This window comes from Schistocerca serialis, chromosome 2, assembly GCF_023864345.2.
Source record: "Schistocerca serialis cubense isolate TAMUIC-IGC-003099 chromosome 2, iqSchSeri2.2, whole genome shotgun sequence".
Taxonomy (NCBI): Eukaryota; Metazoa; Arthropoda; class Insecta; order Orthoptera; family Acrididae; genus Schistocerca; species Schistocerca serialis.
The window spans coordinates 95178448-95202042 of record NC_064639.1 but is presented as its reverse complement, the minus strand read 5'-3'; the positions used below and the strand labels follow the sequence as shown (position 1 = coordinate 95202042).

Genomic DNA, 23595 nt, shown 5'->3' with positions numbered 1-23595 from the left:
GAAGTAGAGAGGATAGAAAATGTAGACTGGCAATGGCAAGGAAAGCGTTTCTGAAGAAGAGAAATTTGTGAACATCGAGTATAGATTTAAGTGTCAGGAAGTCGTTTCCGAAAGTATTTGTATGGAGTGTAGCCATGTATGGAAGTGAAACATGGACGATAAATAGTTTAGACAAGAAGAGAATAGAAGCTTTCGAAAAGTGGTGCTACAGAAGAATGCTGAAGATTAGATGCGTAGATCACATAACTAACGAGGGTGTACTGAATAGGATTGGGGAGAAGAGGAGATTGTGGCACAACTTGACTAGAAGAAGGGATCGGTTGGTAGGACATGTTCTGAGGCATCAAGGGATCACCAATTTAGTATTGGAGGGTAGCGTGGAGGGTAAAAATCGTAGAGGGAGAGCAAGAGATGAATACACCAAGCAGATTCAGAAGGATGTAGGTTGCAGTAGGTATTTAGAGATGAAGAAGCTTGCACAGGATAGAGTAGCATGGAGAGCTGCATCAAACCAGTCTCAGGACTGAAGACCACACAACAGCAACAACATTTAGAACAAACGTGAAACGAGAGCTGCTATATGGGTGTGAAACTGGAAGGTTAACACTACAACCACCAAGAGTTTGCGAGTCTTCCTCACTCGATGTCTTAGGATAATTTTTAAAAATCTTTTGGCCAAATGTTATATCCAACGTAGACCTTTGGAATCGACTTGAGAAGAACCTATCGTCATCCAAATAGAGAGAATAAAGTGGAGCCGTTTCGGACACATCCTCCGAAAAAGCCTGGATGCTCTATAGAGATTAGCTATCTGCTGGGATCGTCGGGGTAAAAGAGGACGAGGAAGGCCAGGGACAGCGAGGAGGTCGGCTGTGTAGGAAGGGGCCTACGGGAGGGGAACACGTTTGCACATTTTCAAATAACTTCCGGGAATTCAACCAGGCAACACTTTCAGCGACCGCCGATATTTCGGCGGGAGAACACCCCGCCATTTTCAAGGCAAACTGCAACGGACAGGCGGCGTACATGCAAATTTAAATCCTAGGTTCTCGGACTGAAGCAGGAGAGATAACACACACACTGAACACTAGTGCCACCAAAGATGACCAACGTCAGAGTTATCGATAGGGAGACTACGAATTCTCAGGTGAAGTAGCGTTGACTCTGTCTCTCTGTTTCTTGACAAGGGAGAGAAACCTCCATCCCTGTTAACGAGGTTGCTCGCTAATTTAATCTCAATTGCCTCCTTAATAACACTGTCCCAATAGCTGGACGTGCATACCAGTATCTCGGTGTTATTATAAATCATGGGGCGACCTGTATCCAAGCAGTGTGTGGCAATAGCAGATCTATTTGGCTGCTGTAATCGTGTGTGCCATTTATGTTCAGTACATCGGTCCTCCACGGTCCTGATAGTTTGACCAATATATGCCATGCCGCAGCTACAAGGAATACGATATACATCTGCCTTACGCAGACCAAGGTCATCCTTAACAGAACTCAAAAGCGCTCTAATTTTAGATGGAAGTCGGAAAAAATATTCACATCGTATTTACGTAAAATACGACCGATCTTGTTAGACGTGTTCCTACGTAAGGCAAAAAGGCAGTAGACTTAGGTGTCGACTCAGAACTATCAACAATCACTCGATGTATAGATGGTCGATAGCGCAACGCACGTTCAATCTGTCTATCGCTATAAGCATTTTGACGAAATGTAACTTCAAGATGGGACAGCTCAGCTGGCGAAGTCTCAGCGTCAGAAATGACATGTGCCCTGTGTACCAAGGTACGTAGTACCCCTTCACGCTCAGCCGGATGGTGACAACTATTAGCCTGTAAGTTCAAGTCGGTGTGAGTACGTTTCCTGTAGACTGCATGTCCCAATGATCCATCATCCTTCCTCCTAACCAACACGTCAAGAAAGGGAAGGCAACCATCCTCTTCCATCTTCATCGTAAAACGAATGTTCGGGTTAATCGAGTTCAGATGTTCTAGAAAGGAATTCAGATTCTCCCTACCATGGTGCCAAACAACAAAGGTATCGTCAACATATCTAAAGAAACAGGCGGGTTGCAAAGGCGCCGACTCCAATGCACGTTCCTCGACGTCTTCCTTAAACAAATCTGCGATCACAGGAGACAACGGACTACCCATCGCAACTCCATCTGTCTGCTCGTAATACTAGTCATTGAATAAAAAGTAAGTGGATGTTAACACATGCCAAAAGAGATTAGTTAATTCAGCACCAAACCCAGCCTCAATTAACCACAACGAATCAGACAGAGGAACATGAGTGAAGAGAGAGACTAGAACGAAACTCACTAGAATATCAGAGCCATTCAATCACAGTCCTTCCAAACGACGTAAGAAATCAGCGGGGTTCCTGATATGATGTTCACACCGACCTACTTGTGGTCTCAACAGAGAAGCAAGATGCTCGGCTACACGATATGCCGGAGCGCCGATGTTACTCACTATAGGACGGAAAGGAACCCCATCCTTGTAAATCTTCGAAAGACCATATAACTTAGGAGAAACAGCACTATAAGTGTTAAGATTCTTGATAGTGTCCTGCGACAAACCATTTTTCTTCAGGAGGCTGTTGGTCTTTCTCTCAACACTCTCTGTGGGGTCAGCATCGATTCTGCGATACGCTAGATCGGATAGTAAACGTTTCAACTTTTGAACATTATCCTGTTTATTTAAAACAACGGTGGCATTGCCCTTGTCCGCAGGTAAAATAGCAATATCACGATCAACTTTGAGAGAGTGTAAAGCAGCCCTCTCTGCTGCTGTTACATTACTCTTAAGTGGACGAGCCCTAGTCAACACACGGCATGCCTCCCTCGTAACCTCCTCTGCAGTGTCAGCAGGTAGTTTGCAAATTGCCTTTTCAATTGAACCAATTTAATCAACTACCGGCAAACTCTTCGGAGTGGGTGCAAACTTTAAACACTTCCCAAGCACAGATAAGGTGCGTCGTCAAAAGTTTTCTCTGTGAGATTCATCACAGAACGTCGAGATATAACATCAGACTCCGCGCGATGGAAACGTTCAAACTTTTCCAAATACCGGGCAGTAACGGAATTGTATTCCCAGTCATCTTGAGTCCATGAGGTACCGTCCAACCAATCCCAAGTGAAATCAGACACTTCCGATGCAACCATTAAATGAAAACGATACAATTCTTTGGAAACAGAATCCAAACGTCGACGAGTATAACGAATCCTTTCACGAACAAGAGCCAAGCCAGCAAGTTGCTTGATGCGATTGGTGGCAGGAGAATTAATACGGTGCACAACCTTGGCAAATCTTGGGACATGATTTTCGTCTCGACACCTCAAAAAAAAAAAAAAAAAAAAAAAAAAAAAAAAACGACAAAGCACATTGCAATCTAACTCGACAGCTACGAAGTTTATCCAATTTACGCGAACACCGATACATTTCCTCCCCGTAGAGGTAAACAATGTGAAACCTGAGTTTCTCTTGGCGTATACAACTTTCAAATAACTTCCGGGAATTCAGCCAGGTAACACTTTCAGCGATCGCTAATCGTTGTAGCTGCGGCATGGCATATATTGGTCAAACTATCAGGACCGTGGAGGACTGATGCACTGAACATAAATGGCACACACGATTACAGTAGCCAAGTAGATCTGCTATTGCCACACACTGCTTGGATACTGGTCACCCCATGATTTATAATAACATCGAGATATTGGCATGCACGTCCAGCTATTGGGACAGTGTTATTAAGGAGGCAGTTGAGATTAAATTAGCGAGCAACCTCGTTAACAGGGATGGAGGTTTTTGTTTAAACTCTGTTTGGAATCCGGCTCTCTCCCTTGTCAAGAAACAGAGAGACAGTGTCAATGCTACGTCACCTGAGAATTCGTAGTGTCACTATCGATAGTCTGACTTTGGTCATCTTTGGTGGCACTAGTGTTCAGTGTGTGTGTTATCTTTCCTACTTCAGTCCGAGAACCGAGGTTTTAAACTTGCATGTACATCGCTTGTCCGTTGCAGTTTGCCTTGAAAATGGCTGGTCGCTGAAAGTGTTGCCTGGCTGAATTCCGTGAAGTTATTTGAAAGTTGTATACGCCAGGAGAAACTCAGGTCTGACACGTTTGCACAGTTTGTGAACCTTGTCCGAAATCGAGTGTACTCTCGCATCTTCGTCGAAGTCCTATGCTCTGCATGCGAGAGACTGAAAATAGGTCACTGTGGGGCATTCTGAAAAAAAATCCATATTTTCGAGATGTCTGGAGACATACCTGTGCGATATTAGCTGAGTTCGAGAACCATAACTGCGAATCACAGAACGCTATTGGCACAGATATTGTTTGCAATATTAGTGCTCATATGTACAATTTCTAGAGCTGCTTGACGAAATTTGAGCGCTCCCTAATGAGGACTGTGAGCACTGTGAATATTAATATGCTTAATGGACGCAACAGTTGTGTTCAGTATATGGCAATACACTCGCTAAGACAGCGATCGCAGATGTGAAATAAATTCATGTGCGACATTAGTCAGTAGTACTATAAAACATGTTTCAGACAAGAAACTGAAGTGGAAGATCGAATACTGTAAGAGACAAGCCACTAGTCAAAATAGTTTCGATAAGCTCATATTTCAGAAAAATATATTTATTTAATTTTATAAATATCTGGGGTTTGTACTGTGTGCTTTATATGGAGCCTGACATTTATACAACTGGATATGTACCTTATAGCACACAAATCACAATTTTAGTTCATTTACAAATTTTGTACCTCTTATTTTATTACTATGGAGCTGATAAATCAAGAAAATATTGCTCTTGAGGTAGGAATCTGTAATTCCAGGGTTTACTAACAGTTGGAAATGTAAATTGTTTTTCATGTATTAGTAATTAAACAATTTCAGATCAAATCTAGTAACCTCAGTTTGTTTGAACATGTTTATCCTTCCTAAAAACTGATTATTGCACAAACCTGTATTACTCAAAAATTTGTTACACGACTGGTTCCAGTCGTTACCACACCTTTGACGAGGTGTTCTATACTACTGGTCGCTTGTTAACGCAGTTTTGTCATGTGGCTCGTCACTAAAGTAGGAGGAGGTCTTGTTGACTACTACATTTACAGTTTTCGTTTATGATGTACTTTGGTTTTCTGTTGTGTTGCAGAGAACAAAATATATTTTGTTAACGAATATAACCGGTTGTGTCGTAACTTTTTCAGTAATATAGCTGTGTACGTATCCTAAAAACTGTCAACCATCACCTCCTCAAAATAATGCATATTTTTCTTTACCAGATTGGTATCTTTATAATCAGGGGAAGGACATGGTAGGTGAAGCTCTCTAAGCAGTTTGTTCAAGAAGCTTACGAGTGTTATCAGTTGCGAGTTTGCGAGTGGCTGTCTGTTCTCCAGTAGGCTTATGCTCACGACCAGAACAAGAAATTTTATACAAACTGTGTAAGAGCACTGGAATATTTACACGTGTGGCACAGAGCTGCAAAGTAAGGGCAAAATAAGTCAATAAATATGAGAATTGTATTGTAGGTTGTAACTATAAATAACACGATAATGAGAAACACACTTTTCTGTGGATGTGCCACGTACTTTGTGCAGACAACTACACGCGGCAAATTAATTTAATAATAGTTATTTTTATTAAAAATGTCTATAATACCTTATTGCTTAAAGAGCGTTGGCGATCATAAAGAGCTGAGTTCCTCTTACCTGTCGTCACCGCCTCTGTCTCCTGACTGTGGTGCTCTATTTTAATATGATTCGTGACCTCCACATCGTATTTCGAACAGATGCTTGCTTTGTGGCCATCATGATCTGGACTGCATGTAACGGTTGTCTGTAAATGGAACAGATGAACTGGAATAGTCACTTCACTATTAACTTTAATCAGAGTACACATTACATCACTTACTTTGACAATTATTGCTGCGTTCCCATAAGGATAAGTTGTTTCTGCAGTACACGGTGTCTGATCTGCCAACGTTGGAAATATCGGAATCCCAACTGTTAGAGCTAATGCAATTACTCCAGCATTCAGCACAAACGCTGAAAAAGAAAGTGATAGCAAGTGAAGGACTCTTAACAGTACCGCTGATTTGAGCAGAGTGCATTCAGAACTTATATATTTGAGATATAGGGTCCTCATAGTACAGAACCAGCAGGTGTGTGAACTGCTGGAAGAGCAGAAGAATTTGACTCTGGAGACAGTGCCTTGTTCCAGTTACTTCGACTACTGCAGTATCCATCAAGACGAGGAACGCATAATTAGTGATTTATATCCTGCTTTAGATGCCCTCAGCAAGATGTGGATAATCTCTCGCAGTCCCTACATCCTGTACATTCAATATTCAATGCCATTAGGAGAATGAACTTCTTGTAGGTAAACGCTGTATATTTATGTACAGAATACAGAATACAAGCATCATCACAATGTTAATCTCTTCAAATTCATGTGTTGCACTATATCATGTTTTGGCAGAGACTTCTACACGTCCCATTACGAATGGCAGTGTACAGACAGTACAGTACTTCTTCAAATATAGCTATTGTTGTTTGGCAGCCCAGGGGAAAGTGGTAATAATTTTAGTTGTTAAAACAATTTTTAATTCCGACAAAAGAAATTCACTCTTTCGTGAAACTGGTCATTGAAAACTTGCGAATCTGTTTCATTTTCACTTTCGCAGTCTTCTTTGATCGGGCATAGGTTGTCGAACGATAAATAAAAAATGCAAAACGATAGATACACTGCTCGTACCAGAACGAAAAATGCTCCTAACATAGCACACAAAAGACGAATAAGTCCTAGCCAGTGTTAGGGGTGTAAAAAAAGAGGAACTAGCATCTCGTCTTATCTGACAGTTGCAAAGATATTTAAATCAATAGATTTTGAATTATTCGCGCTTTTTTTGTTGATATGAATACCCATGTCCTGTACTAATATGCATCATGTCAAGTAGTGTAACATATACGTTACGTCTTGTCGTATAACATAACACATTCCATCCTGTCTTCCAAATTCAAATGGTTCAGAGCACTGTGGGACTTAACTGCTAGAACTTAGAACTACTTAAACCTAACTAACCTAAGGACATCACACACATCCATGACCGAGGCAGGATTCGAACCTGCGACCGTAGCGGTCGCGCGGTTCCAGACTGTAGCCCATCCTGTCTTCCAACATGGCTGTTGTCATGCAGTGCAATATGACATGTGTCAGTAATGCTTAGGGTGCATGTATCCTCATCCGCGATAGTACCTATTGAAGATGCATCCCATTCTCTGGAAGCATATAAATTTTTGTCTATTTGCCCTTACACACCTCACCATACATTTAACGGGGGATGGGTCTAAGAGAGTTCACTGCGGTGGGCAAGTAGGGTTAAAACTTAAAAAAAAGCGCGAATGTGTTAAAATTTTCTGATTTAAATGTCTTCGAAGCTGTCAGATGAGTCAAAGGACCAATTCCATTCTTTTTCATCCCTAACTGTGCCCAGGACATATTCGCCTTTTTTCGCTACAATTTTTCATTCTGGTTCCCAATTTTCCCAACGATATTTTTGACGTCTGACTGCCATATCTTGGCAGACGAAGCAGATTTTTGTTGACTCGGACGAAGTCTTATCTGGTGTAGGTCTTTTATTGTCTTCCGAACAATGTTGCTTATATCGTAGCAATGGATATAGCTTTCACGAAATAACAGAACGACCACAAAATATATGTATTTGTCTGTCTTCTTACAAAAGTTGAACCGAATCGCAAAACTCTGAAACGTAGATCTGTTTTTTGCACTTATAATCCGAATTAGTCTAGATATTTTAAAACGAGTTTGCAATTATATTGTAATACTTCATTATTTATTTGATTCACTTTAAACTGTTTCTGTTCATTTAGCTCTACTTTAAGCCATCGTATGTCCACAACGGACAGAGATTATGAGATAAACGAAATAGTTTCGACTTTATCCATTTCTCTACCTTAGTGCAAAGTCAGAACTGATTTGTACAAGTTTAAAGTAGTCTATAGAAGTGGCGCTGTTCAAAAACCTCCAAGGAAACCGTATTCCGAACGTAATATCGAAACAACCAAGACACTTTCAAACGGATAAAACTTGTCTTAAAGCGAAAGTGGACCTAATTTCAACCATCACTTTCGCTCCAGTCCAGCGTTATTTATGGGTGACGGTTTTTAAACGTAAAATTTGAAAGAGGATGGCAGTTTTTGCATGTAAAATCCGAACGGCGCACGTAGAAATGGTGCCATTACCTGAGCATTAATTTCAGGCCAGTTAAAATCTTTTGCAACAGGAATTAATCGCGCTGTAGCGGTACTATATGTTCTGCGTTGCTAAAATTAATTTCACAACAGCCACCAACAAGCAACAGCTACAACGGAAACAGAAGCCATTCACGAAGTACGACTGGTAGCACACATTGTAACAGCACATATACTCACGGATAAAAACACCATGGCACAAACAACATAGGCTAGCGACAAACAAGAAATAAAAAATGTTTAACATTATCAATATGCATTCCAAAAACCAAACAAACACCCTAAGACCAGCCCTGAAGAACCAATGGTACCGACCGGTCGCCGTGTCATCCTAAACCCAGAGGCCATCACTGGATGCGTAGGGGCCCGTGGTACGCACCCTGCTCTCCCAGCCGCTATCAGTTTTCGTGACTGGTGCTGCTACTTCTCAGTCAAGGAGCTCCTCAAGAGACTGGCCTGAAAAGGTCCGAGTGGACCCCGTTTTCCAACAGCACTCGGCGGTGACCCATCCAAGTGCTAACCAAGCCCGACAGCGTTTATTTCGTTGAGCCGACTGGAAACGGTGTTACCACTGCAGTAAGGACGTCGGCTAATATACATTCCAACCAACTCAAGAACGATTACAAATAAATATCTACCCAACTGACAATTGTCAAATAAAGTTTAAAAAGCATAACAACACTCCTTCTGTAATAACAATAATCAAAAAAATGGCTATGAGCACTATGGGACTTAACATCTATGGTCATCAGTCCCCTAGAACTTAGAACTACTTAAACCTAACTAACCTAAGGACAGCACACAACACCCAGCCATCACGAGGCAGAGAAAATCCATGACCCCGCCGGGAATCGAACCCGGGAACCCGGGAGTGGGTAGCGAGAACGCTACCGCACGACCACGAGATGCGGGCTAACAATAATCAACCTAACATAAATAAAAATATAAACCTTCTCAATCGTTTTTTAACTGTAGGATTTCTGGCACCCACCTCGCGAGAGAAGTGTTTCAACGATAAGTCAAGTAAAGGATCTCGCGTGGCCTCCCTAGCGTTTTCAAATTAGGTTCCCCGCCGACTAGTCGATTCAGGTCTCCTGTTGACACAGCAGCATAAAATTATAACTGCCACGGGAATGAGACAGCTTACGCATTTTCATGGAGTTTTCGCGTTTAATATATTCCGACAATAGACCGTACTTCAGAAAGGAAAGTTAATGTGCTAGGGTGTCACGCATCTCCTCCATTTCCATGTGTTAAGTACGCCGCCAAAGTATGACATCATTACATAACGGGTCAAAGACGAACGCCCGATAGCGAAAGCTTCGGTTGACTAGCAACAGTCCTACTCCCGGCTACGCATATTCCATTCGCTTGAGAGCTTCACTAGTCGTCTACACTCATTTCTCGGAATGCCCCGTCTCCTCCAGAAACAGGCACGTCTCTTGGAGTAGAACTCTCAGGAAAGCATCAAGAAAATCTTGACATCGTTCGGGATCAGACGAGTTTGTAACAGTTCAGTGAGGCGAATAAGTGGGCCCGGCCCGGCTGAATCATCCGACTCGTTGGCGAGCGCGAGGTCCCAGTGCGTATTTACAGGTCGTCTCTCCGTTTAGGACCTCTGCCTGTAGTTCTCGTACATAACAACGCATCTACGTTAGTAACTTAAAACCTTAACCCGATAACGGCGTAACGAACGAAAACGTTTTAGGCACACTGACTACTATACACTTAGGTGGCCTGCGACTCCGACTAGCCATCACAGACGAAATATTTAAAAAATATGGAGCGAACAGATGCAAATGGTCGTTCATAACATGCAGTAAAAAGCATTAAGCAAATAGCGAGTTATAAGTCATTTGAATTGATAAGTACAAATGGTCGTTTCAACTTTGTTATATAGCCGGCCGAAGTGGCCGTGCGGTTAAAGGCGCTGCAGTCTGGAACCGCAAGACCGCTACGGTCGCAGGATCGACTCCTGCCTCGGGCCGTTCAGGCGCTCAGTCCGGAACCGTGCGACTGCTACGGTCGCAGGTTCGAATCCTGCCTCGGGCATGGATGTGTGTGATGTCCTTAGGTTAGTTAGGTTTAAGTAGTTCTAAGTTCTAGGGGACTGATGACCACAGATGTTAAGTCCCATAGTGCTCAGAGCCATTTGAATCATTTGAACCTGCCTCGGGCATGGATGTTTGTGATGTCCTTAGGTTAGTTAGGTTTAACTAGTTCTAAGTTCTAGGGGACTAATGACCTCAGCAGTTGAGTCTCATAGTGCTCAGAGCCATTTGAACCATTTGAACTTTGTGATATAAAACACTGGTTAAGCAAATAGGTAAGTTACAAATCATTTGAAAAGAGAGGAAATACAATAAAAAAACAACGTGATTACAAGAGAGAGAGAGCTGATCATTCAGCAGATCTTTGGAGCTAGAACGGAAATGCTTATAAATTTCTATCTGTTCTAAAATATTCATTTTGCACCCTTTATCCATTATGTGCAAGATCTACATATTAAATAAGGAAAGCTGTGGGTGTAAGTGCTTTTCAGCCTTAAAATGTTGTACAGAGTTGACTCGTAAGCAGTCTCGCGTTCTTCATTCAATAAATGTTCACGGAACTGAGTCTTAAACGCCCTTCCTGTTTGTCCTGTATAAAAGCTTAAAAAAAACTTCAGTGTGGCGATCACCACTAATAATCTCACTACTCTTTTTATACGTAACGAGAGACATCGTATTGATGAGTATCTACAGTCAGGGGTATAAAAGTTCAGTGCAGCGTATGCCCAAGCTTTTATATAGGACAAATAACAAGGGCATTTAAGACTCGGTTCCGTGATCATTTACTGAATAAAGAACGCGAGACCGTCCGAAGTAAATCTTAAAGCCGAAAAGCACTTACCCCACCGCTTTCGTTGCTTATTGTGGAAATCTTACACTTAATGGATACAAGGTGCAAAATGAATGTTTTAGTTCGGAGAGAAATGTATAAGCATTGTCGTCCGGGGTACAAATATCTGCTAAATGATCAGCTTTATCTTGGAAACAGATTGTCTTTTGACTGTATTTCCTCTCTTTTCAAATGATTTGTAGCTTGTCTATTTTCTTAACCAATGGTTTATATCATATAGCTAAAACAACCGTTTGTACCTCTCAATTTAAATGACTTGTAACCTCGCTATGCTTTTTACTGCATGTTAAGAACGACCATTCTTATCTGTTTCCTCATGTTGTCTTAATGATTTTTAATGTAATTCATCTTTTATGTATCTTTTAAATGGTTTACCTGTGATGGCTAGTCGGAGCGGCGAGTCACCTATTTGCACAGAGGTCAGTGTGTCTAATACATTTTCCTACGTTACCCCGTTATCTGTCTGAGACTTAAGTTACTAACGTAGACGTGCTGTGATGCAGATTTCCAGTAGGCTTTCGACACCGTTCCTCACAAGCGTCTTCTAACCAAACTGCGTGCCTACGGAGTATCGCCTCAGTTGTGCGACTGGATTCGTGATTTCCTGTCACAAAGGTTACAGTTCGTAGTAATAGACGGAAAGTCATCGAGTAAAACAGAAGTAATATCCGGCGTTCCCCAAGGAAGTGTTATAGGCCCTCTGTTGTTCTTGATAAATATTAACGACATAAGAGACAATCTGAGTAGCCGTGTTAGATTGTTTGCAGATGATGCTGTCATTTAGCGTCTTGTAAAGTCATCAGATGATCAAAACTACTGCAAAATAATTTAGATGAGATATCTATATTGGTCGAAAAGTAGCAACTGACCCTGAATAAGAAAAAGTGTGAAGTTATTCAAATGAGTACTAAAAGAAATCAGCTAAATTTCGATTACGCGATAACTCACACAAATCTGAAGGCGATAAAATCAGCTAAATACTTGGGGATAACAATTACAAATAACCTAAATTGGAACGATCACATAGATAATATTGTGGGTAGAGCAAACTAAAGACAGCGACTCATTGGCAGAACACTTAGAAGGTGCAACAGGTCTACTAAAGAGACTGCTTACACCACGCTTGTCCGCCCTACTCTGGAGTATTGCTGTGCGGTGTGGGATCCGCATCAGGTGGGACTGACGGATGACATCGAAAAAGTACAAAGATGGGCAGCTCGTTTTGTATTATCGCGAAATAGGGGAGATAGTGTCACAGACATTATACGTGAATGGGAGTGCCGATCTCTAAAACAAAGGCGTTTTACGTTGCGACGGGAACTTCTCATGTAATTGCAATCACCAGTTTTCTCCTCTGATTGCGAAAGCATTCTGTTGGCATCCACCTACATAGAGAGAAATGATCATCACCGTAAAATAAGAAAAATTAGGACTCGCCCAGAAAAATTTAAGCCCTTGTTTTTCCCGCGTGCCTTTCGAGAGTGGAACGGTAGAGAGACAGATTGAAGGTGTTTCATTGAACCCTCTGCCAGGCACTTTATTGTGAATAGTAGATGTAGATGAAGCTATTGTTCATAAAAGTCCTAGGTAGATGCCCTAACTAGACAACTAGTAACCACTACAACATTTTCTAAGTTTAATAATGATTTGTTTAGGCATGGTGTACATTTTTTAAATGTGTTCAGGGACTGACAGACATTACGCGTTTCAAAAGAACATAATTTCAGTCCTAATACTGAATACACGAACTTCAGATTTTATTCCTATTCGCTCAACCTATTTCATACTCTTTGTTATACAGGAAAGCAGAGTTTCCGTACATGAGGTCTTACCTGAACATTATAAGCGAAAAATATGTAAGTGTGAATAGGATACGAATTCCTTTTTCACGACGGATAGTAGGTTTAGAATTATTAGGCAATCAACAGGTAAAAATATCCTGATTTAATTTAACTACTACGTTGTTGTACAACGAAGCGAAGGGAGAACAGATTGAAAAGGAATCGAAATTTTGGCTTTCACGAAGATGGTTGCACCTCTAACACAAGTCACGTTTAATGGCGTTTTCAAATGTATTTTATGGAGTGACTTAAAGACGTCACAAAGAACTTTACGTCTGTACAGAATTCATTGCTATAATGCTGAATAAATACTTTGGGGTCACTACATGAGATATTAACCACATTGTTTAAAATACTTAAAAGCACTTCTAGAACAAGTTCTGTTTACTGAATAAAAATTTCGAGCAACGTGCAAATATAATTTCCTCTAATGTGTTGCAAATGATACGACATATAAACTGTTACTTGTAATATCTTGATTGTCTTCACATTCTCGAGTGAATCTCCATAGATTACGGGTTCATTAATATCGTCTTGAACACTGCAAAGAGGACGCAAGTGAAGATCGGAAGAGACGTACGATACTATGAGTAGGATTTGACAGACTACCGCAAGACCCAAGTGGAAACAAGGTCTATGGAGTGGACGAAATTCCCTAAAAGTTACTGTTATCCTTGGGAGGGCCAGATATGACCAAATTTTTCTACCTGGTGTGCAAGATACATGAGGCGGGCGAAATAGGCGCAGACTTCAAGAAGAATGTAATGAAATTGCAATTCCAAACAAGGCGGGTACTGACAGGTACGAATACACTGACACGCTTTATTTACAGAAGAGTCGAAATACTAGTAGAATTCGACACAATTAGCATAGATACAGAGAAAACTTTTGGCAATGTTGACTGAACTACATTATTTGACATTCACAAGACAGTATGGAGAAAATATACACTCCTGGAAATGGAAAAAAGAACACATTGACACCGGTGTGTCAGACCCACCATACTTGCTCCGGACACTGCGAGAGGGCTGTACAAGCAATGATCACACGCACGGCACAGCGGACACACCAGGAACCGCGGTGTTGGCCGTCGAATGGCGCTAGCTGCGCAGCATTTGTGCACCGCCGCCGTCAGTGTCAGCCAGTTTGCCGTGGCATACGGAACTCCATCGCAGTCTTTAACACTGGTAGCATGCCGCGACAGCGTGGACGTGAACCGTATGTGCAGTTGACGGACTTTGAGCGAGGGCGTATAGTGGGCACGCGGGAGGCCGGGTGGACGTACCGCCGAATTGCTCAACCGTGGGGCGTGAGGTCTCCACAGTACATCGATGTTGTCGCCAGTGGTCAGCGGAAGGTGCACGTGCCCGTCGACCTGGGACCGGACCGCAGCGACGCACGGATGCACGCCAAGACCGTAGGATCCTACGCAGTGCTGTAGGGGACGGCACCGCCACTTCCCAGCAAATTAGGGACACTGTTGCTCCTGGGGTATCGGCGAGGACCATTCGCAACCGTCTCCATGAAGCTGGGCTACGGTCCCGCACACCGTTAGGCCGTCTTCCGCTCACGCCCCAACATCGTGCAGCCCGCCTCCAGTGGTGTCGCGACAGGCGTGAATGGAGGGACGAATGGAGACGTGTTGTCTTCAGCGATGAGAGTCGCTTCTGCCTTGGTGCCAATGATGGTCGTATGCGTGTTTGGCGCCGTGCAGGTGAGCGCCACAATCAGGACTGCATACGACCGAGGCACACAGGGCCAACACCCGGCATCATGGTGTGGGGAGCGATCTCCTACACTGGCCGTACACCACTGGTGATCGTCGAGGGGACACTGAATAGTGCACGGTACATCCAAACCGTCATCGAACCCATCGTTTTACCATTCCTAGACCGGCAAGGGAACTTGCTGTTCCAACAGGACAATGCACGTCCGCATGTATCCCGTGCCACCCAACGTGCTCTAGAAGGTGTAAGTCAACTACCCTGGCCAGCAAGATCTCCGGATCTGTCCCCCATTGAGCATGTTTGGGACTGGATGAAGCGTCGTCTCACGCGGTCTGCACGTCCAGCACGAACGCTGGTCCAACTGAGGCGCCAGGTGGAAATGGCATGGCAAGCCGTTCCACAGGACTACATCCAGCATCTCTACGATCGTCTCCATGGGAGAATAGCAGCCTGCATTGCTGCGAAAGGTGGATATACACTGTACTAGTGCCGACATTGTGCATGCTCTGTTGCCTGTGTCTATGTGCCTGTGGTTCTGTCAGTGTGATCATGTGATGTATCTGACCCCAGGAATGTGTCAATAAAGTTTCCCCTTCCTGGGACAATGAATTCACGGTGTTCTTATTTCAATTTCCAGGAGTGTAGTTAGCGAAAGTTTATCTGCAACTTGTGCAGTAAGTAGACTGCAGTTATTAGAGATGAAAGCTATGAAAGGGAATCAGCAGTTGGTGTTGTTGTGCGACAGTGTTCTAATCTATCCACGGTACTACTCAGTCTGCACGCTGAACAGACTGTCAAAGAAAGTAAGGAGAATTTTTGAAAGGGATTTTGATGTCAATGGGGGAAGAAGAAACGTCTTGGCTTGATGATGAAATCGTAATTATGTCAGAGACAATAAAGCAATTTTAAGACCACTTGAACGGAATGGATTTTGTCCTGGAGATGTGTTAAAACATGAACATGAACGGAAGTAAGACAGGGATAATTGTATGTGATCAAATTATATCAGTCGATAATGAGGAAATTAGTATATGAAACGCTGTAGGTAGTCTTTGGACAGCAAAATAAATTACATTAGTTTAGGAAGAGAGAATATAAAACGCAGACTGGAAATAACAATAAAAGCGTAGCTAGCAAAGGTAAATTTGTCAAAAAAGTATAGAAATGTAAATATCAGGAAATATTTTCTGGAGGTACCTGTATCGAGTGTAACATTGTACACATATGAAATATGGCCAATAAACAGTGCAGACAATATTAAAATATTTTGTAATGTGGTGCTACAATATAATGCTGAAGATATGATGGGCATACTGAGTAACTATTTATATAATGAATCCGTGAGGCATCAAGGAATCATCTCTTTGGAAGCAGAGAGACGAGAAGGGTACCGAGCGAGGCTGCTCAGTGGACACTATTCGCTGCTCGGCCGCAGAGCTGGACGGACGTGTGGCGGCAGCGCTAGGAGGGCTGGCGTACACGGCGGCTGTGTGGCTGTTACGAAGGTCGGTAGAGCGCTTTGTTTACTTTGCATCTTTCAGTGATTTAAAATGACAAAATGAACGAAATTAACTGTGAAAGAAGAGATACGGTTAGATTCACCTTTGACTGGACCTGCAAAAGACCGAAGGCTTTTAAGATCAAAAGGTGGCTTTCAGAAACAGTTAAGATCACAGGAGACGAAATTGTTGGCGTTCATCTTTCTTTTGTTTCCAATTCTGTCTTTTTGAAATTGATTTCCTCTGATTTGTGATCCTCGATAGTTGACAAGTGTGGTGGCAAAATGAAATTTAATCATGCAGACGGAACCGTTAGTGACGTTCTTGTTTCCCATGCTGGGCTAGGCATTCGAACAGTGAGAGTTTTCGAACTGCCGTTCGAGGTCCCTACCGGAGCAATCAATGCTGCTCTTCAGCCCTATGGCAGGGTTGTAACTAATATTGCAGAAAAATGGTCGGAGCAATATATGTTTCCGGTTTTGAATGGAGTTAGACGGATTGAGCTCGTACGACATATCCCATCTTACTTGAATATCTGTGGCCATCGCGCTCTCATAATTTATGATGGGCAGCCACGGACTTGTGCGTTATGTGACGCCACAGGGCACGTCAGAAGTGAATGCAGTAGAAGGCGGGTTCCTCAGTTACCGACTAACGAGGCGGCTGTCCCAGGACAAGTTGTTAGCATGCAAGTGACGTACGCTGCCGCGGCAGCTAGCCGGGCCCCCTATCAACAGAATATGGCCGAGCAGGCGGGACCTTCCGACGCGCGCACGGAAACGGGAAGCACCGCGGAGTTGACTAACGATGACAATCAGAATCTGGCCAGTAATGACGTCACTGAGGGCGCACCACGCTTGCACTCTGAGTCTGACAACTCTTCCAACGGGCGACAAGCTTAATCGATAATACCTGATGTAGACATGGTAGAATACGAAGCAGTAGTTACACACGACAGGACCAACATCCCAGAGAGAACTACAGTGGATGGACATAAAGAGGAAGAGATGCAACAAATAACTGACGACCATACGGATGACAGGACACCACAGTCAGTTTCACGAAACGTCAAAGGAAAAGGCGGGGGGGGGGGGGGGGGGCGCAAGAAGACGAACCAATGACACCACCCATCTCACGTGTCGTAGAAACAGCAGCAACAGCCCACTCCGAAATTAACGGAGCTGAAAAATCTTCCGCCACGAAGGCGGGACAGGTGACTTCTCCTCGACCTTCCATGGAGTCGCCAGGAAGTTCACCAAAGGTTTCACCGACGATTTCAGGGAAATCATCAAAAAATTAAAAGGGACGAAGAGCGCATCAAGCTGCAGAGAACTTGGCCCCTTCTTTAAGAGAGCGGCTAAGGAAGATACAGGAGACCGAAAAGAAGGACAAAAATACACAAAAGGAAGCGGTCGGCGAGTCTTCGGATCGGAACAAGAAACAAGAACGGGCTGACACGCCACACGGAACATTTGAACCCTTGCATGACAATACGACATCAGATATGGACAATGAAACCCGACTTGGACAAGGACATAGACACCACATCACCGCGCCACGATTTAACTGGGCGGACGAAAAGGAGGATCAGACCGATGCAATGGGGGCGGAAGGGGTTTTTGAGGAAGAATTTTTTTATTAAAAATTGTCACACTGAACTCTAACAAGAAAGAAAAAAAGAAAAAAAGAAGGAAAACCGTCAATGGAATGAAACTAAAATAAAATAACACTATATATATCTAAACAGAAGTTATTGTACGCGGCTCCAATAACGCGTCCACTATTTACTGTCTTGTAGCGTCTCACAGTGGAACATACATATAACGTGACCACCCTAAACATAAACAAAATTCAGAGTCAAGCAAAGGTAGCTGCACTGAAGTACTTTCTGTATCAGTCAGATACAGATATCGCCTTCCTGCAGGAAGTTAATGTCAAAGAATTGTATGTTTCAGGGTACAATGAGGTGTTGAATGTGGCTCCAGAAAACGCGTGTGGAACAGCCATTCTTGCCAAAGAAGGGATCGAGATGGCAAACGTGTGCCTTTTAGAGTCGGGGAGGGGAATTAGTTGCAAAATTTTTAACACCACTTTTATAAACCTTTACGCACCATCAGGCAACAATGCGAGACGAGAAAGGGCAGCCTTTTTTAAAAGTGACATTTTATTTCTACTCGAAGAAAACCCTGCAGAAATTGTTATTGGTGGAGATCTTAACTGCGTTTTAAATAAAAAGGATCAGCGACCAAATTTTAACTTTTCCCAAGAACTGCAGGCGTTGGTCACAAACATAAAGTGGTTTGACGCGTGGGAAATAAAATATCCGACGCTGGTTCGCTTCACATATAGCACTGGTGCTACACAGATCAGAATCGACAGAATATATGTGACCCCCACTTTAGACACCAAAATCAGTAGTATCGAGGTGATACCGGCTGCCTTCTCTGACCACCTCGGAGTGAGGTGCAGCATCAAATTAACCAGTCAGAAGACATATTGGGGTCGCTCACTATGGATATTAAATATCAATACCCTCTATGAAAACGCTCTAGCTTTAAAGATGCAAGAAACTTGGCAGTCTGTTTTAAGGATGCGTACTAAACACAGAACAACTATTGAATGGTGGATTATGGGCGCTAAGAAAAAGATAACAGCAGCGCTGATATCTTACGCCAAAAAAAGGGCACTGTGGTCAAGACACAATGGAGTTTTACTACTCTTGCTCAAGAGACCTTTACGACCAACCAGTGTCTCAAGACGTCTTTATCAATATTAAAAATGTTAAAGCCAAAATGATATGTATCAAGAGGGTGCATTTGGATGGATTACAAATCAAATCACACACTAGAACGACGGTGGAGGCAGAAAACACCTTCATCTACCGCTTGATACAACACACAAAAAACAGAAGAAGAAATTTTATTGCCAGCCTCAGAACGGAAGATAACAGAGTCCTAACAGATATCTTAAATGAAGCACATAGATTTTTTCAGCAATTATATTATGGAAATGCTACTGCCGACAACTCAGTACAAGAGTTTTTACAGAACTCCTGAATAGAGGCAGTTGTTACAGAGGAGGAGAACAGAGGTTTAACGTCAGAAATTACGAATGACGAGGTTTTTGATATACTCAAATTTTCACCTTCACGAAAGTCTCCCGGCCCAGACGGCCTGCCTGTGGAGTTTTATAGGACCTTTTGGCACCTTAGGTTTCCAATTCACGGAAGTAGTTTATGACGTCTTGAGGGGAGAGGAAATTCCTGATGCTTTCAAGGAAAGTGTAACTGTACTACTTCCAAAGGGAAGGAGTACGGACACGAAAGATATTACTAAAATGAGCTCGATCAGTCTAATGAACTCAGATTACAAGGTAGTTGCGCGTGCAATTAAAGAACGAATGGGACCGATTTTAGAAAAAGTCATTGGATGCCACCAAACGTGTCTCCCTCGATGTACCATTTTTAAGACTGTATGTGAATATCGAGACATTATTTCTATTTTCTCATCATCGTCAGCGAATGGAGGCATTGCCTTCATTGATTTTACTAAAGCGTTTGACAGAGTTAACTACGGATATCTGTTCAGAACCTTGAAACACATAGGTTTGAATGACGGCAACTTAGCGGTTTTAATGAACATCGTCAGAGGCATACGAACCAAAATCTCAATCAATGGACAATATACTAATGAAGTATTGATATCTAGTGGAGTTCCTCAGGGAAGTCCCCTGTCCATGTTGTTTTATGTGATTTCTCTGGAACCCCTTTTATGGCTTTTGAACACAACCTTAGAAGGCGTAACAATAGCTGGGCTGAAGACGGTTGCAAATGCATACGCTGACGATGTGGGAGTTCTAGTAAGGAGCGATGATGACTGTGCCCAGCTAACGGACAAGTTATTGCTTTATAGCAGGGTAACTGGTGCGAGGATAAATGAAACGAAAAGTTCCTTTTTAAATTTACAGGGTCTTGTCAATGTACAGCTACCGTGGGCAAACAGGGTGGATCGTCGCACTGCTTTGGGCATAACTTTTTACAGTTGCCCATTAAGAACAACGGCTGCTAATTGGAAACAGGTGTTTGGAAAGATCAGAGACAGCTTAATACTGCATGAAACGAGAGACTTAAATATCAATCAAAGAATTAAACTAATAAACTGTGCAGTTCTTTCGAAAGCTGCATATGTCGCTCAGGTTTTACCAACACCTCCAGACATAGCGAAATCTATAATGAGCACAATCTGTCGATACGTATGGAAAGGCCATATTTTTAGAGTAGCAGTAGGAACGACTACATCGAGACCCGAAAACGGAGGCCTAGGGCTGACAGACCTTCGGAGGAAAAATACTGCAGTCTTCATTACAAGAATGCTAAAACTTATAGAGACGCAACCGAACAGCATAACTGCCGCTCTATTTCACCTTTTTAAACCCGGAAACATGCAGCCGCCAGTAGAAGTTCACAACATAAATTACAATCTAAATCATATTAAGGTATTTATGTAGAATTAAGCTACTTGACATGCATTTTAACAAACAAAAATAAGAGGACAATTAAATATATGTAGAGAAGTTACAATCACCCGAAAACCAAAATAAAATGGAGCTGAAGTATCCCAACATAAACTGGGAAAAAAGTATGAACTAATATAAATAACAAAACACTGACTAGGGAAGTGCAAGCGTCATGGTACAGAGTTGTCAACAACATAATTAGTACCAATGAAGAACTGTACTCAATAGGACTACATGCAACCAATGTGTGCCAAAAATGTCACAATTTGGACTCCTTAAAGCATCGCTTCATCTGTAATGGATACAAGAATATTTGGAATGACATTGTATTGCAAGTCGCTTTTCTCAAACGGACCGATGGAAGAGAAATCACACTACACGATATACTCTTCCCAGAAGAAGTTTCCTTTCCACCACAAAAAACAATGTCATCTTGTGGCTATTCGGAAATTTTGTCAATTATGTTGTCAACAACAAAGGCAATGACAATCTACAAGAATATCGAGAATACTTCAAATATACCGGAACAAAGACCATAAAAAGAAGTTCGGGAATATGATACAAATTTTGTTTCAGAAACAAGGCATCTGTTAATACCTAAATAATATGAAATCAACGGAACAAGATAGACTGCCAAAGTAGTGGATTGCTGTTGAGGGTGAAGTACGGTGGGGACTTCGTGTGTCCCGGGGCCGATACGGTAGCCGTGAAGCCCTCAACAGAACCCCGAAAAAGCATGTTTTCCCAAAAAGTAACAGGAGTGAAGCCACAGCACAAGAATAGTAGGGAAAAACTATTGTAATGCATAAGACGTGCATCACTGAAGAAGTTTAATTTCCTCTCTTAATTTTTACTTTTGCTTCTCTCTCATTTTTGTTTAAATTCTAATGGAAGAATAATTTTGCGTTCCGTTGATGCAGTCAACAGTATTATAGAGAGAGTTATTTTCACAGTAATATATTCGGATTACAATTTTCTAACATTGTCTTCAAGATGCAATTCAGTTTAGTAACCCATTAAAAAAATTAAAAAAAGTGGGGCGTTGAAGCTCGCCCAAGAAGGCGAATGAAGGAGAGCGAATGGAAGGGCTAGAAGGGGTGATGAGAGGCCCTAACATAAGAAAAAAAAGAAAAAAAAGTGCTTATCGCACTGGACTCGCATTCGGGAGGACGACGGTTCAATGCCGCGTCCGGCCGTCCTGATTCTGGTTTTCCGTGATTTCCCTAAATCGTTCCAGGCAAATGCCGGAATGGTTCCTTTGAAAGGGCACGGCAGACTTCATTCCCCGTACTTCCACAATCCGATGAGACCGATGACCTCCAACGAGAAGGATGGGGTGAGTGCTGGTGTCGTAAAAAGTGAGGACGGAGACTGTGGGTCGAATACAGTAAGTAGGTTGAGATGTGTGTAGGCTGCAGTTGTTATTCTGGAGTGTAGAAAGTTGCACAGGGTAGACTAGCGTTAAGATCTACATCCAACAGTCTTCGAACAGAACAACACTAAAACAAAAGCTGTAAAAATTTACTCCTCCAAATACTACCGGTAACGCACTGTACCTGTGGAGGCCATGTCGTGGCGCTGGAGTCAGCGGAAGACTGGATACTGAATTGCAGAGACAGCTGTGGGGTCAGCTCTCGCCACTTTCGGCACTGCTGGTTGCTGTAACACTCCTTATGGCAGACGGGATAGCGTAATCTGAGCGACGCCGTCTTTTCCAAAGCCGGCACAGTTACATAATTTATCGCTGGCACGTTCTACGAACAATTAGTTGGTAATTGTTGATAATGCAGCCGGTTTGGGCGCAGAAAGGATGCCGCTGATGACTTCGTAGAATACTAAACAAGTAAAAAACAAAATGGATTCCAAGACATCGCATCTCTGAAGCCGCTACGGTGATTGATTATGCAAATTGAAAAGCTCGTCACCGACAACAAAATAATTCCACTCTGCTCACGGTAATGAAGCGAGCACACTTTCTCAGCGACCTCTCTGCACTTAAAGGAGAAACTGAAGAAACTATGATCCACTTCCTGATCAAACGACTACGAAAACATAAAAATTCGCGTCACTGAAGCACATGCAGTACGTCGATTGAGTTAGGTGAAAGATCAGTGCCGAGGGAGCATTTAGCAAAGCAGCAACGAAAACAGAGATTTTTTGTGCTCCACAAAGTATGCTGCGAATACACTGCCGACACCTGGAGTGTGAATTTTTTTGAGAGAAGTTGATGTACTGATGCACTCCTAACGGAACAGGAGAAGTCCAGTTGTGCAGACACGTATATAAGTGTGATTGGTCTATCAGCTCAAACGAGAGTGCCCGCATGTTCGAACACTGCAGGAGACGAAACTCGTCTCGGAAAATGGCAGAAAACCCAAAGAGATTGTGGTCATATATAAAGCACACCAGTGGCAGGACGCAATCAATACCTTCACAGAGCGATAACAACGGTGAAGTCACTGATCATAGTGCTACCAAAGAAGAGTTATTAAACACGGTTTTCCGAAACTCCTACATCAAAGAAGAAGTGAATATTCCTGAACTCCAATCAAAAACAACTGCCAAGATGAGAAACGTAGAAGTAGATATCCTCGGTGTAACAAAGCAGCTTAAATCATTTAATAAGGGCAAGGCTTCCGGTCCAGATAGTGTACCAGTCAGGTGCATTTCAGAGTATGCAGATGCAATACCTACATATTTAGCAATTACATAAAACCACTCCCTCACAGAAAGGTCCGTACCTAAAGACTGGAAAGTTGCTCAAGTCACACCAAAACCAAAAAAGGGAAGTAGGAGTAATCCGCTGAATTACAGGCCCA

The 23595-nt window shown here is 42.6% G+C and overlaps 1 protein-coding gene across 2 annotated transcripts in view; it reads right to left on the bottom strand.

Moving 5' to 3' along the window:
* The window catches only part of LOC126456774 (hemolymph lipopolysaccharide-binding protein-like), a 37012-nt gene extending 14560 nt beyond the window's left edge, over positions 1–22452 (bottom strand). For both annotated transcript variants that reach the window (XM_050092544.1, XM_050092545.1), the window contains exons 1-3: positions 22333–22452; positions 5934–6067; positions 5732–5858 (exon numbers count right to left, since the gene is read on the bottom strand). In XM_050092544.1, the coding sequence (XP_049948501.1) occupies positions 5732–5858; positions 5934–6067; positions 22333–22345 (274 nt within the window). In that variant the 5' untranslated portion in view covers positions 22346–22452. The remainder of the gene's footprint in view (positions 1–5731; positions 5859–5933; positions 6068–22332) is intronic.
* Positions 22453–23595: the final 1143 nt, after the last annotated feature.